This window comes from Papilio xuthus, unplaced genomic scaffold (assembly GCF_000836235.2).
Source record: "Papilio xuthus unplaced genomic scaffold, Pxut_1.1 DF827542.1, whole genome shotgun sequence".
In the NCBI taxonomy this organism is placed as follows: Eukaryota; Metazoa; Arthropoda; class Insecta; order Lepidoptera; family Papilionidae; genus Papilio; species Papilio xuthus.
This window is the reverse complement of record NW_013531107.1, coordinates 1,553,822-1,568,880: the sequence shown is the minus strand read 5'-3', so window position 1 is coordinate 1,568,880 and position 15,059 is coordinate 1,553,822. Positions and strand designations below refer to the sequence as shown.

The following is a 15,059-nucleotide window of genomic DNA, read 5'->3' as shown; positions in this document are numbered from 1 at the left end:
ACAAATATCTTATATTTTTCATTAATTAAAAAAAAATGTAAAAAACGTTTAGTATGTATTTGACCTATGGACGATATGATTTATGAGAAATTTTGGTTATTTACTTTTTTCTTGCAAAAATATAGAGATACTACTTTCTACAAAACCAAAAGTCACGTAGTTAAAAGGCGTTAATATCGAGCACAAAAAAACATTCAGTCAGCTTACAAACTCTTTAGCTTTTAATGTTAAGTAAAATTAAATAACCAAATTAAGAATTAATTAATTTGCATTTGATGTCCTAACTAAAGAGCTTACATGATTTAATACATTTACATACATATTTATATTTTATTTTCATCTATAATATTTATATAATATTATTAATTTATAATACATATAATATATTTTATAACAATGAACGCTTCATATTTATTACAGTTTGATGTATTCGGAATATAAAAAAAATAATGATTCTCATTTGACACATTCACGTTTCTAGACCTATCTATAATTTATTTTAATCAAATTTTCCGATTTCTTATTAAATAAAATCTAAAACTTTATACATTCAATGTTTTAGTTAATGCAATCGCATCGTTTGTGGCGACAATAATTATCTACACTTATGTCTAATATCACTGCGGAAAAACCGATCCTCATAAGCTCCTTATTACGGTGTTATATATAAAACTATTTGCCAATGTTATAATCCAAAAGCATAAACTAGGACTTGCAGAAAATCCTGAAACAACGATAAAAAGGTAAACAATAAATTCTAGTAAAGAGCGTCGGTGGCTCAGGGTTCAAGCACTTGACTTGCAATTTGCAGTTCGTGGGTTCGAATCAATCATGTACCAATCTGTTTTTCGATTTCCGATTTTCATATGTACATTTATCCGACGATCTTACGGTGAAGGAAAACATAGTGATCCAACCTACACTTATCTGAGAAGAAATTCAAAGATATGTGTGAAGTCAACCAACCCGCACTTGGCCAGCGTGATTGACTTTGGCCTAATCATCCTTAACTTAGAGTAGGCTCCGAGCCCCTCGATGGGGACGTATAGTGAGCTGATGATGATGGTGAAATTCTATTAACAACTGCTGGCCTTTACTTTTAAAATATTCGCATAGATTCCTTAAAATATTTCCATTCAAAGACTATCAATTAGAGATACACGTTTATGTAGTTCAAGGGAACTAAATACAATAATGTTAAGTCTATGTATTCATTACTGGAACTCACCTGAATTCGAAACGTATTTAGACAGCTGCGTTCGAGAATATATAGTAATAATAGTGGCCGCATCCCTTACTACCGGAGGCTCGACTAACAATATCGCCTCGCATCGAACTCGCAAAGCCCCACTGGCTCCCGAAGGAACGGAGACTCGTAGGACTCTCCATGAGGCACGCAGACCTCCTACTTCCGGAGGACTTAACTCCGTACGTTGCCAGATTTCAGGCTATAAAAATACGTTATTTTTAGCAAAACATTAAATGCCAACAGCATGCCATTGTTCTGATCAATAGAATAGAATAAAACAAACAGTGAATAATGTTTAAAAATAACAATATTTTTCTTTAAGCGCTAACGACAATTATCCAGGAACATTACATTTAGTATTATAAATACAATAGTTATAAATAACGAAGTATTTATATCCAACAAGTGCCTCAAGCCACAGATTTCCATAAATTGTTACATTGCACCTTTGGGTCCTCAATCACTTTAATTGATAGTATACCTAATCAAAGTGGATTGGATTTCTGATTCAATTGTCGGAGCACGAGAGCAAACTGTTAAATCTAGTTAGGTATCTCTCGAGTGCAACCAGTTCGGAGTGATAATACAAGATTGCTTACAAACCTTTTGCAGTTCATTGTCAATGTACCAATTAATGTCGGACGGCGGCAGGGAATAGTCCGATGTGCAGTTCAACAGCAATTGTTCCCCGGGCTTCACTAGTTTCGGAGCTCCAATTATGATTGGATCCTTCTCTGGCATAGCTGCAAGGAGACCTTATTTAAGTACGAAAAATCAGCTTTCGTTCGTATCATTGGAACTAAAATTGTTTGACATATCGATGTTAACTTACTGTGAAAGAGTTAATCAAAATACGTATCAACTTTTACAGATTATGAGCTACTAGATACACACTGTATTTCCACTTTTATTATTATTATTCGTAAAATAAAACATATAATAATAATTACCAACGACAGTCATGTGCTTAGCCTGTCTCGCTATCTGAAACTTCGGTCCCTCAGTAGATACTTCGCATGTGTAGGCGGCGCGCGTAGCGAGCGGCGGTGGCATCACGCGCACTAAGCACGAGTCCGCTGTGCATTCGCCGCCTTGCACCATGATTCCCGTCACATTGAACAGTCGGATTGGGGGCTGAAATTTATACAAATATCAGACAACAGATAATACTGTATCTAATTAAATCATAACTTTTCTAGTCTATCAATTTTTTTGCCTGCGCATCATAACGATTTTAAGCGGGTCAGGTTTCATTAAATTGGCGTTTTTTTATGCTTCGATTCTTATAATAATTTTTAAGAGCTCTGAGGGCTGTAAGACAGAAAACTTAGCGAAGTTTTGACCTAAACCTATAATGATTAACAGAATTAATTGCCCACAAATAATAAACATTCTTTATAACGTACCTTTTGTGATGGATTATATCTAAATATTTCATGGGTGTCTCTGTACCACTTGACGGAATGCAGTTTCTGGTCATCCATTTCAAAATGACAACTGAGCTCAGCTGCCCGCCGCGGGTCCGCGTACAGCGGCACTTTTAATTGAGTGATCTTGTGCGCTGAAGCCAGAGCTGTCGACAAGTTTTACTTGCATTATATATAATAGTCAAACAAACATATCCGACCTTAGAGGCGCTGCTATCGCAGATTTATCAGAAAATATGTAAGAAGTAAATTGTCCCTAAATGGGCATAAAAAACATGACATGACCGCTACAGTAGGAAAAGGTCCTTGAGATACTTTTTTGCCATTTACAGGAGAGCCTTAGTTTGCCTTTTGCCGACAAGGTCAGGTATCCTTGTCGGTCTATGATAAGTTAATACGTGTTTATAAACGTCGTCTCTCAACAGACTTTAGTTGACACACAAATAGTAAAGAGATAAATGATAGAATCCGTAGAAATGTGTTATCAGTAAATTCCTAGATTTCTTATGTTGTTTTCACTACAATATTCCTAGAAACACCGTAACATAGGAAAACAATGTATGAATAAAGGTTTTTTTTAATACGAAACTAGGCTACTACAAGTTCCCACAGGAATCTAGTTTGTCAAGTTTAGTTAGTTTTGCACAAATTGCGTGCATCACACTCCCAGTGAATAGCCCCTAAGGAGCTAAAAGGAATAATATTAATTATAACTTAGCGCAATTTATTGGCTTATAATGGAATTTTCCGTATCCCACGCCCTGTTTAATTAGTTTTTCTATACTGCAAATAAATTACTATGACCCAATTAAATATAATCGTTGGTTATTTTATAACCAACAAAAATATATAAAAGTATTAGTATTTTACGAGCATTTATTTAGTTTCACCTGTCTCACTGTGTTTGTCATCAAATCTTGCAAATTAAATTTGATTTACTTCACTTTAAGTTAGAATTTTTTATGATGAGATGGTGCTAATCTAATGATAGAGCTGAAAGGTGATCATAAGAACTTCGTAATTAAACAACACAACCTCATAGAGTAAGGGCTCGTTTGTATCCTCTTGACAAGGAGTTTGTATTTTTTTCGGTCTTTTAATTAATAAGAAGACAATAAAAGCTGGTTTTTCTTTTACTTCTTAAATAATATCTTATAAGCGTAGCATAGACCATAGACGTTAGGTTTTGTATGACATTTTTCACCTTAATGCCTAACCTATAGACATACACTTACAAAACAAAACTTTAATACGTCTTTAAACCGTAACGTGTGTGCTCTGCATTAGATTCGGACCGGTTCCGTCTACACTTACAAGTTAGAGTACTATTAGTTGGAGTATTCTCATTTGGTTGTATAGCGTGTTCAAACACCACAAACATTCCCTCAAGTGCTCACAATGCAGGTGCATCGCAGTCAACTTGGAATGTGTCGAGTGACGAAGTTTGGTCATACCTTAAGATACCAATGCATTGCGTTGAAAATCGACATATAAACTATATCTGCGTATAGTTGTGTTTAAAGATTAAAAACATGAAAATCGTTTTACTTTTTAATATCGATTACCTTATATTGTAAACTGATACTTGTTAGTAAATTAGTAAATCGCTAACTCTGTCCGCGTTGAATAAAAGATACCTTCTAACAAACATCCATCCATTCATCTAAACATTCGCATTTATAATATTAGTGAGATTAAAAAGTAAAGCAACAGGCTATCTTGAAAACGGCGTTTATCATTTTATAAAGCATAGTTCATTAATGAAAAGTACTGAAGTATTTTTAAAAATAGTTTGGTAAATGGAAGTAATTAAGCAAACAATTCAATGAATGAAGAAACGTAGAGTACCGATACAGATTCATGTTTATGCATCTCTGTGTTCTGTATACATTGCGGTTCGACAAAGATTATGCCTTTGTTCAATCTTGTTGCATACATTTACATCAGATTACATGTTAGTAAGAATTTAAGAAGGTAATTGACACGTGACCTATTTTAAAATAAACACAGTTTTCATAAAAATATATTCATTATAAGCATTTTTTTCTTAACATTACAGTTATACTAGCTGTCGCCCGCGACTTCATCTGAGCGGATTTAAAAATACTTTATGAGTAGCCTATGTATTCTTCCAGACTATGTTCTACATCTATGCCAAATTTCATCAAGATTCGTTAGGAAGCTCCGGACATACCTTCAAACAAACATCCATTCATCCGTCCATCTAAACATTCGCATTTATAATATTAGAAAAAAGTAATATTTTAAAGTTTGTTAATATTAAATGTAAATTTATATTTGCACTATTCGTAGGAAAATTAATGTGAATAAGTGGAAAATTTTCGCCACACAAAACGGTTGCGTGTACACTGACATTAGATGACAAATAGATAAAAGGCAGCATTTCTCCCTACGGCGATTATACGTACAATTTTATTGTTATTTCTATTACAATTAAGTAATGTGTTTTACTACACCGTACAACTTTACAAATGAATATTTTACATAACTTATATCTTTTATTAATAGTGGTTTGTGATAGCCATACTTTTAAGTATATATAAACATATATAAAGTAATAGCTACTAAATACACATATTGCTTTTTACTTTTAGACAATACTAGTTAAAGTCATTTGGAGCAAATGGCGCGCTTTTGTTACTAAGTCAAGTATCAGATCGATTAGTGAGGGGACATAACCGTTAATATTTTAATAGGGCTAATGTTGTGCCGATATACCGGCACAATGTCGGATTTTCTTCGTAACATTACTTATCTTGTAAATGATGTTCCGAGATGTCTAACGCTATAGCATACTTTTAGCAATCAATATTATCTTATAAGCTATATGAATTCTTATATCAATAATATAAAATATTGTTCTAAGTCTAACAGCACAAAGTATAAGAAACAAAACGGTACTACGCAAATAGACACAAAGACATGAAATGAATTATTTTTCTCGTTCCATTGTAAAACAAAGAAAGTTTCAGAGAGCGACATAAATAGCAACTAGATAGAATTATCGCACAACCTGGCCGAGCTCCAGAATCCCAAGTATCAAATTGTCATGGCAATAACTTTTGTACACGTCCTGATTTCTTTTGTTTAACATATAACACGTACAAGGAACATGAAACGTTGTTCAAACATGAATACATTTCGCTAAGAACTTTGCGAGTTCACAAAGTTCCCACTGTTACACAACAACGCCAGAGAATTATTTAAATGTTTCTGTTTAAAGTAACGAGACCTATTTAAATATTGAAAACTTCTTTGTTGAAAAATTAATTTCACTTCACTTACATATTCTTATCTATCTTACTTAAAAGCAATGAAACTGGACATTTTTATTTGACACTATTTGATTTTGTCATTTAACAGTCTTTAGTTAATGTGAGTAAAGGTTTAAAAGGCCCTTCGTACACAAGGCGATGTAAATTTTCGGAATCTGGTAATTTTAGTCGTCGACTAACACAATATAATGTCATAGAGTGGTACACACGCACGCATCGTTGCCATTCCTGTCTCACATCACCGAATCCAGTTGTTCGCTAATCTGTTAGTAAAGATCGTCGTGAAAAAGTTGCTGTGATTTTCTCATTTGAATAAACAAGTCGCGTCAACGAACCATCGTTATGTGTACGGAGCGAGCGACCGCGATTCTTGCGACAAGGCTACATTATAGTTTCAAAAATTTACGTTGCCTTTGTGTAGTGTGCCGAAGGGCCTAAGTAAAATTATAATTTACGATTAGGTAAATACATTGTTTCACGTAAACCTTGTTTTAATAGAAGCCAAGTTCAAGAAGAGAATGTAGTATATTATCTTTATCTAAAGGTACAACTTAAATTGACTAGGGTACTGCTTTGGTAGTCAAACTTTGGTATAAATATTTCCGTTATGTTATAACTTGTTGTTTGTATTTGGATGTTGCTAAACACAATGTTTCAGTCTGAGGCTAAAGTATGTTTAGTTATTATAGTTAGAATAAAGTTAAGAGTTACCATTTAGAGCCTGATAAATTCACCTATAGTTATTTTCGACAAATTATTCGAAAATGTTGGGTAACTTCAAGAACAATTTTCGAAATGATACGAGCTCAAAAAAACCTAACATACTTGCAAATGATGATTTTGTTTTGTTATAATGTGTTTTCAACAATACGGTAAATCAATTATCTATAAATTCATATTGCCATCAGAGGATTGGGAATAACTTTAATAGAAAGAAGACATATTAATAATTTGCAATTAATTGTAATCGAACGATTCGCGTATTCATAATTAATAAGTACGCTTGAATGAACTTTATGAATGAACTATTTGTAGATTGAATTAACAATAAAATAAAATTCGATGTAAATATCTCTTACTCTCAGAATGAAATGCTGCATCAATATCATAATTTTAGGTTTATACAGAACTCCACTTAATGTAATCCTCAATAAAATTTCTAAATGCGAGCAAAATCCCAGGCAATTTTGAGACGGCATACATTATGCCAATTCATAAATAACTTTCTAAGAATGACGTTAAAAATTATCGCCAAACTTTGATTCTAACAGCAATTCCAAAGACATTTAAGAATTCAATATCACATTTCAACTTTGTAAAATATTATCTTAGAGTAAAAAGATAATATCGTGAATATTTAAAGAAAATATCATGATAATTCTTAATATTTTCAATATACTCAGTCAGTTTAACTAGCTTCATATTTTGTCATCGTCTCTTAAATATTGTATTTAGGTGTAAAATATTAATAGGGTTGTCAAAAATAAGTATTCAAATCTTATTGATAATTCCTAAAATTAGCTTCTTTATAAAAATATTAGGGTATATTCATTTAATGGAAAACATTAAATAAATAAAATACATTTAAATGCCTGTATTATTGTAACAAAATTTTAATCGAATTATTATTACTACAAAAAATCTATAAAATATTGTTTTCGAGAGAGAGAGAGGGAGAGATTGTATGAGAAAACTGATAAGCGTTTAAATATTTTCAACAATGGAATTCCAAAGCAGTTTCAACTGTGTGTCAATAGAAATAATCGCTATAATAGAATACAATCGTTGACTGGAAATCTGCCAAGCCATTGCAGCGTGAGAGAAGCGGATGATGTGGTTTCCTCTATACCTTACGCTTCAATGGAATTAACAATTTCCCATAGTACAGCGAGCATTACAAGTGACATTGTACCCACCGTGTATCCTTTATGAATTAATTCCTAATTTCTCGTTATAATTTTATCGTTAAATCTATACAAGCAGAAAATTTAAACTTTACTAAACAATGTAACTTGTATTTGAAAATAAAAACAAACAACATACATTATTTGAGCACATTCAATGGGAGTGTGGCTTTGTACTGTTTTACGAAAGTTCGAATAAATTTGGCGCATAACATAATTTTATTTTTTTTTATAAATTAAAATATGTTTTTGTATGGAACCAAAGAGCCGCATGTGGCTCGTGAGCCGCAGGTTGCCGACCTGGTCTATACTAATACAAATATAATCATCGATGATTTGTTTCAAATAACTTACAAAAGTAATTAACAAGTAATAAAATACATTTTTTCAATGCGTACCTAACCTTCATTCTTTCTTATGAAAACTATGTAACCGTTTTATATTAAGAATCGTATTTAAGAAAATGTACTTGTTGTAATAGTTATATTTTTCTTTCTCTAAAATTGTAGAATTCAGTACTACATTGTATATCCCGTATCTAACTACGACCGTCTTATCTACAGAAATACGACGTGCATTTTGTGTTACAACCACAAAGCTGATCTTATTCAATATATCTGATGTAGACTAATACGTAGTTCTCCGTAGCTGTTCGTAGCTGCTTGTAGCTGTCTTTTAAAGTTATCTGTCTTTATTCTTTGTTGCGTATTTTTTCTCTATTATTTAACATACATTCAGGACAAATATAGATCAAATAATTCTACGCATTTTCAGTATGCACCATTTTATATTATGAAGCCGAAAGTTATTTACATAGATTTACAAATACAATTGTCATATATAAAAAACGCGTATAATGATATATTGTACTCGAAGACCAATAAGAAGCTTTCAACTACTGATTAAAATTCATGTGAAATTTTAATATTTGCATTTTGTAGTCCTAGGCTGTTTGTTTAAAGTAATACTAGCTGTCGCCCGCGACTTCGTCCGCTTTTATATATAAAAAACTTAATTAGTGTAGCCTATGTGTTCTTTCAGACTATGTTCTATACGTATGCAGTAGTGTAGTCGCTCTAAAGATATCTTCCAACACCTATCCATCTATCCACATCGCATCCATCTAAACATTCGCATTTATAATATAAGTATTTAACAATAAAAAAGCTCTTCAAGGCATAAATTCGAAAAAAAAATATTATCCTATGCCCGTCTCCCGGCTCTAAGCTACCTCCTCACCAATTTTCAACCGTATCGGTAAAGCTGTTCTTGAGTTATAAATAGTGTAGCTAACACGACTTTCTTTTATAAATATAAATAAATAGCTGAAATCGTGAATTAAATCGCCAAACATTTTAAGAATATTACACAACTATAATCCAATTATCTTAATTGATAGTAGTTTTACGATCACTCAGATGAAGCAGAAGACTCCAAGTTTTATGATTTCAACGTAACATGAAAGAAAGCCTTTGGTAAAATATGAGACTTGAAAAATATTTTCCAGTCGACAATTTAACTTATAGCTTATAATAATTAATAATTCATCAATAGTTAATATTTTCTTTGAAATTTATGCAATTATTGCAAATATTTTTGATTAACAAAGATGTCTGTTTTATTACCAAGTGCAAAAACTTCGTCGATTTACATCAAAAAGTTATAAATTTTTATTTACTTACCACACAAAGCAATTAGAGAAAACAGCTTCATTTTGATTTTTTTAATCCTTCTCCTTTACATAATATTACTTTTTTATTTCACTTGCACCGCCATCCATAAATTTTAAGAAGTACTTCTTTCATCACGGAGAAAACGTCACTCTTAATTTTAATTATATTTAAAACACTATTATTATTAAACTCTACCCATCGATAAATAAATTTATAGTTTAAAATATAACACTATTTATTTAACTTAGTTTTTTTTTCAGTAGCGTCAATTGTTTACAAGTAACTGACTACGTTCGTACGTAATCCGACAATGAGAGGAGCGCACGGACGATACGTGTAGCGCGCTCGAAAGCTGCCCGCCGAATGTCCTTGGGTTTCCCGCTAGGGTTGCGACATGCGCACTATCGACTCGCCAAAAGGGTCCTTAGTGGATTAAGTTTTTAAACTTTGACAATTGATAAAATGAGATCGAGTTTGTTAAGGTGGAAACGTTAAGTGGAAAGTTGCAAATAAAGCGTTTTCTTTTCCACTCTGTGCCACATTTAAATGTTCTTACTCTTTTGACGTTTTGTACGTTTCGAACTTTGTAATGTGAACGGCTAAACGAAATTGGTTTTCGCTTGAAAATGTAATTTCAGAAATTAAAAATAAAGGTTTATGAATTACTTGACTAGTTTTGCATGCGGCTTCGTCTGTGCAGAATTAAAAACAGGGTATTAAGTTCCGACTTATGTCCATACCTATTTGATTTCCTATTGAAACTAATCAAACTCAATTGTATTAAGTTTGTACATTTCAAAGACTTTGTTTGATCCCGATAAACTCAAGAAATACGAAACACATTTATACAGTTTTACGACAAGACAGGCCAACATGAAACCTTTGAGTAAATAATTTATAAAGGGCATGCAAGATGTTACATTGAACTATACTTTTAAATTACGCGGTTTAATGTAAGTAAGACGACTCAATCTTTATTTTCCTGTACAAGCGGGTAGTCAGAAATTTCTTCCCGATACGATCGGGCGCAGGGCCGCCGATTTTGTGCGGGGAAGGCGGTGAGTCGGTACAGTTTACAGTCAACATCGTGAGTCGATAGAAGTTGGACGGAAAGAGTCACACATCGAACGTGTCGGTTTGATAACGTACAGGCCATTTAAGTTTACGGTTCCGCGTTCGGTTTCGACGACGACGCGTCTGTAACGCTGCAACGGGAAGCAGTGCTTTAGGTGCATCAAGAGTGCAGCATCGCTGGGACCTGGACCTTTAGACTATTTGACTGTGACTTACTTCTCTCGATTGATACCGTTATAGTGACCAGGCACGTGCGGACAGTGAACGGGGCATCGAGGTGGTAAGTACTATTTCATCTATTTACAATATTACATCATTCCTTACAACACATTGTCTAAGAGTAGTTGTGCCGTTGGACCCGAACTCGCCGTGTACAGCTCATAGAATTAGCCGAAAAATGACAACAAATAAGTAACAATAAGAACGCGTAGACATTGGATACACCAAAAGGGTCCCGGGACGGAGACATACCGTGGAGTAGCGTACGTTACCGTGACACTAAGCAACCTCTTTTATTGCTATGCTAATGCTGTTATGTTAGCCACAGCGGGGTTTTTAGTTAATCAAACCCCACATAACCCTGTCCTTTTCCCCCAGAAGGCAGGGCATCTTTCGAACATTAGGTACTACGGAAAATTAAATAACTTATATAGCCACCGTTGAGAAATCGATGCGTATTGTTTGTGTTAGATAACATAATAATAGGATTCATATAATCTAGAACAGTAACGTTACGTAACCTCAACCAATATCTGACTCTAGACGTACATGAAATTTAATTGATCCATTGTTGCTTTGTTAGTAGTAGTGAAGTCTCCTCACGCGGGGTAACTACCTAATTTGATAGTTCAGAATTGGAACTCGTACAATAACACGTACTGTTATTTTCGTTTTAATGAACACTTATAACGGAAAGTATCGTTATTAAACCCTCATATTAGGCTATCTTCAGCGCGAATATTGCTGTTGTGCTAACAGTGCTTTAAGTACGCCGCACAGAACGATTTAATAACTTTTTTAAAAACCATCTAGTACTTTTAATGTACCCAAATGGTAGAATGATAAATATTACTTTATGAACGCATTTGGCAACCATGGTGGCATTTGAAGTGCAGGTATACTGTTACATGTTTTTAATATTTTTTACTTATTGTTATACAATTTAAAAATCGTAATATATGCTAAGGTTATTCAGTAGCCGTGGGTTTCTGAATCCAAAATCGCCGTTTAAAACATATTGTTATCTCTGTTTTGTCAAAGATAAATGTTGACGATATGGTTTAGTCAGAAAGTTTTGTGTTTTGAACCCACGGTAAGTGCGGTTAAGCCAATAATCCTATGACCGCAAGATCTACAATTTTGTTTATTTATACCACAATAACAAATATTCTGTTACAATTTGTACAAATTTAAGTGAAAAACAACTAATACTCTTATAATTCTTAGTCAATCTTTTTAAAAACTGTCGCTTGCCTCAGTGAGCAACAAAATTATCGCTTGTTTGTTCAACACTTTTCCTCCGCTTCGGTAAACTTATCTCGGCTACTTTTATTTCGTACCAAGAAAGATTAAGGTATAAGATTTCATAAAATAATGATATTTTTTCACCTTGATAAAATTATTTAAAATATGTTTTTAATACTTAAGTGTCATTTATAATTTTTGTTGTAAATTATAAATGATAGAACAATAATGAAATTAAATACATAGCAAAATTAAATGTTATGTTGGAATTTATAAATATACATTTTTGTAACAGTCTGATGTATAGAAACTTATTCAAAATCTAAAGAGAAATTAAGGTCACGTGACATTTTTCTTAAGAAATATAAATGAGATTCTTTTAAGGAAATCTTACTTCTTACTAATTTTATAAATGCGAATGTTTGAATGGATGGATGGAAGTTTGTTAGAAGATATGTCCAGAGCGGCGGCAAGGATCTCAGTGACATTTGTCATGGATGTAGAACATATAGGCTACTTACTAAGGCTTTTTTAATACCGCATGGACAGAGTGGCGGGACACAGCTAGTCATGACATAAAACAACGAACATGATAACATCTAAAACGAGGGATGTTCAAGTCTCTTAAATCTCATGTGATAAGCATAATATTAAACGTATTTTGAATGCGGCGTCTTATCACGTAACATTTACGATGGAAGCATTATACGTAATCAAAACCGAATTTGCTTAAATTTATGGAGTTTTAAAAAGTTAATTTCTATAAAGTCATTTGTTAGTCTATTCTAAAAGGTTTTATTTTCATACAATAAACTTACTTATTACCAGCTACAGTATGTTCTTTTCCAGTATAACAGACAAAAGTAGATTTCTTTTGAATATAATATTTAAAATTCCATATTTACTATTTAAATAGGGTCAAGAGTGGCGACTTGACATTCTACAGTTGAGATTATTCGTAATGATTGCCAGAGATTATCAACATTTGTATATTTGTAATATCATCGACGTTACAACTATTTATCACATTAACTACTATCTACTGCAAATTACTGGCAACATAAAAAAAAAATCACACTGTACTATATTTTTCCTAAATATTGAGAAATGTTTACAATTCACGAAGATATTTTATTCATGTTTTATAAAAACATAACAAATATTTTACAACTTTATTTGCGAATTTATAATATTAACGTATTAGGTTACTAAGACTATTTAAATTATAATTGGGAATACTTGTTAATTAATAAAATAATACAGATACATAAATAAATGTAACATTTCAAAGGAGTTAGTAATAAAAGGCGAGGCAAATGAATCATTAGTCCTAAGCCAATATTAGCCTGCGTTGTTTAAGAACCAACATTAGGGTGAAATATACGAATAAGGGTAGAGGTTGACATCGAATGACTGAGTTTGCATTTCACTTCAAGCAAATGTTCCTTCTTTTTATAATGGATTGGTGCTAAGGAAATGTTTGGTAGGTAAACATCTAATTAACGACATTTCATTATTAAAAGTTGCTTTTGTCACTGTTTACAAATTAAATGGGCCTTTAAAGTTCATATTCTTTTATCTGTATTAAATATTTACTGTATTACCCCAAAAAATAAAGTTAGACACTGTTTACTTAAACGTATTTTAATCCTTTGAACGCCGGTAAGATATTATCGATGTTAAAGTGATTATAGATTCCACCATTAATGTGTGTCACTATACTACTTATAACTCAATATCTTACTATGTGTCAGGAAATCATCATCATCAACCTGCCCTTATCCCTATTGGGGGTCGGCACAGTATGTACTTCTGCTCCATACACCTCTATCAGCCGTCATATCCGAATCTACCCCCTACCTATGCATATCCTCTTTCACACAGTCACTCCATACTTTTTTGGTCTTCCTCTACCTTTGTAGCCATCTACATTCGATCTTATCACTTTTTTCTTATATCATCATCATCCCTTCGTTACTTTCAAACTTCCTCTAATATACACATTTTTAACTTTATCCTTTCTTGTCACACCTCCATCTTAGCATACGCATTCCAGCTACATGCAATCTTCTTTCATCCGAAACCTTGTGTAATATGTGTCAGGAAATATGAAATATAGTTTGGTAAAATATAACTATGTTTTGTACCCCTGAATGTACTAAAGTTCCGAATTTTGAATCTGAATAAGAGTGCAAATGTGAATCCATTTTATCTGGTTTAAAATAAACTGAACACCAGCCCGAAAGCGACAAGAAATTGTCAAGACTTCACTTAAAAGCGAAGTTAATGATCCGAGTTTTGGATAATATTAACGCCGGCGATGCTTAAGACATGCTTGTTTTTACATTTTCGTGTCATTTTTACTTAAATAAATTTAAATAACATAAATCTGTTATATTAAAGTAATAATTTGTAATAAGCTATTACATTTAATAAGTGCCCTTAATAAGCTTTTGATCTTTCAAGTTATATCTTTAAACGTTTTATAAGATATTAATTGAATTATGTTTGAGCCAACAAAATGTAAATAACAAAACCTAGAAAGCCATTAAGGCCGAGTTAGCAAAGCTTCGAAGGTTTGATAATAATTTTAATAGCTGTTTAACCTTTTAATCTATTTAACAAATTTAATTAAGCGATTTACCGTCACACTGAATAAGTACCACCGTCGGGAACAGACTGTTTTATGCAATGTTACTTTTCTTTGACTGCAGTAATACTTGAATCAACACATATGCATTACATGCTCGAAAAAAAGAAGACAAAAACATGTGTTAATATAAATGTTATCAAACCACAGTTCATAAGTCCATGAATGACCTTTAAAGTACTAAAATATTTTAATGAATTAATTACTAACATAAGACGCCCTACGGAGGGCTAGCGAAGGTCTACCTTGACATAATTTGTTAAATATCATCATCAGCCCTCTATACGTCCCCACTGAAGTTCTTAGAACCTACTCTAAGTTA

At 32.7% G+C, this 15,059-nt stretch overlaps 1 protein-coding gene across 1 annotated transcript; it reads right to left on the bottom strand.

Moving 5' to 3' along the window:
• Nucleotides 1–406: 406 nt before the first annotated feature.
• LOC106118850 (uncharacterized) lies at nt 407–9,900 on the bottom strand. Its single transcript, XM_013313606.1, has 6 exons — nt 9,559–9,900; nt 2,656–2,822; nt 2,200–2,383; nt 1,853–1,992; nt 1,229–1,448; nt 407–724 (listed from the first exon to the last, which is right to left on the bottom strand). Exons 1-6 carry the CDS (start codon nt 9,587–9,589, stop codon nt 639–641), a joined length of 828 nt encoding a protein of 275 aa, XP_013169060.1. The 5' UTR covers nt 9,590–9,900; the 3' UTR covers nt 407–638.
• Between the last annotated feature and the right edge of the window lie 5,159 nt (nt 9,901–15,059).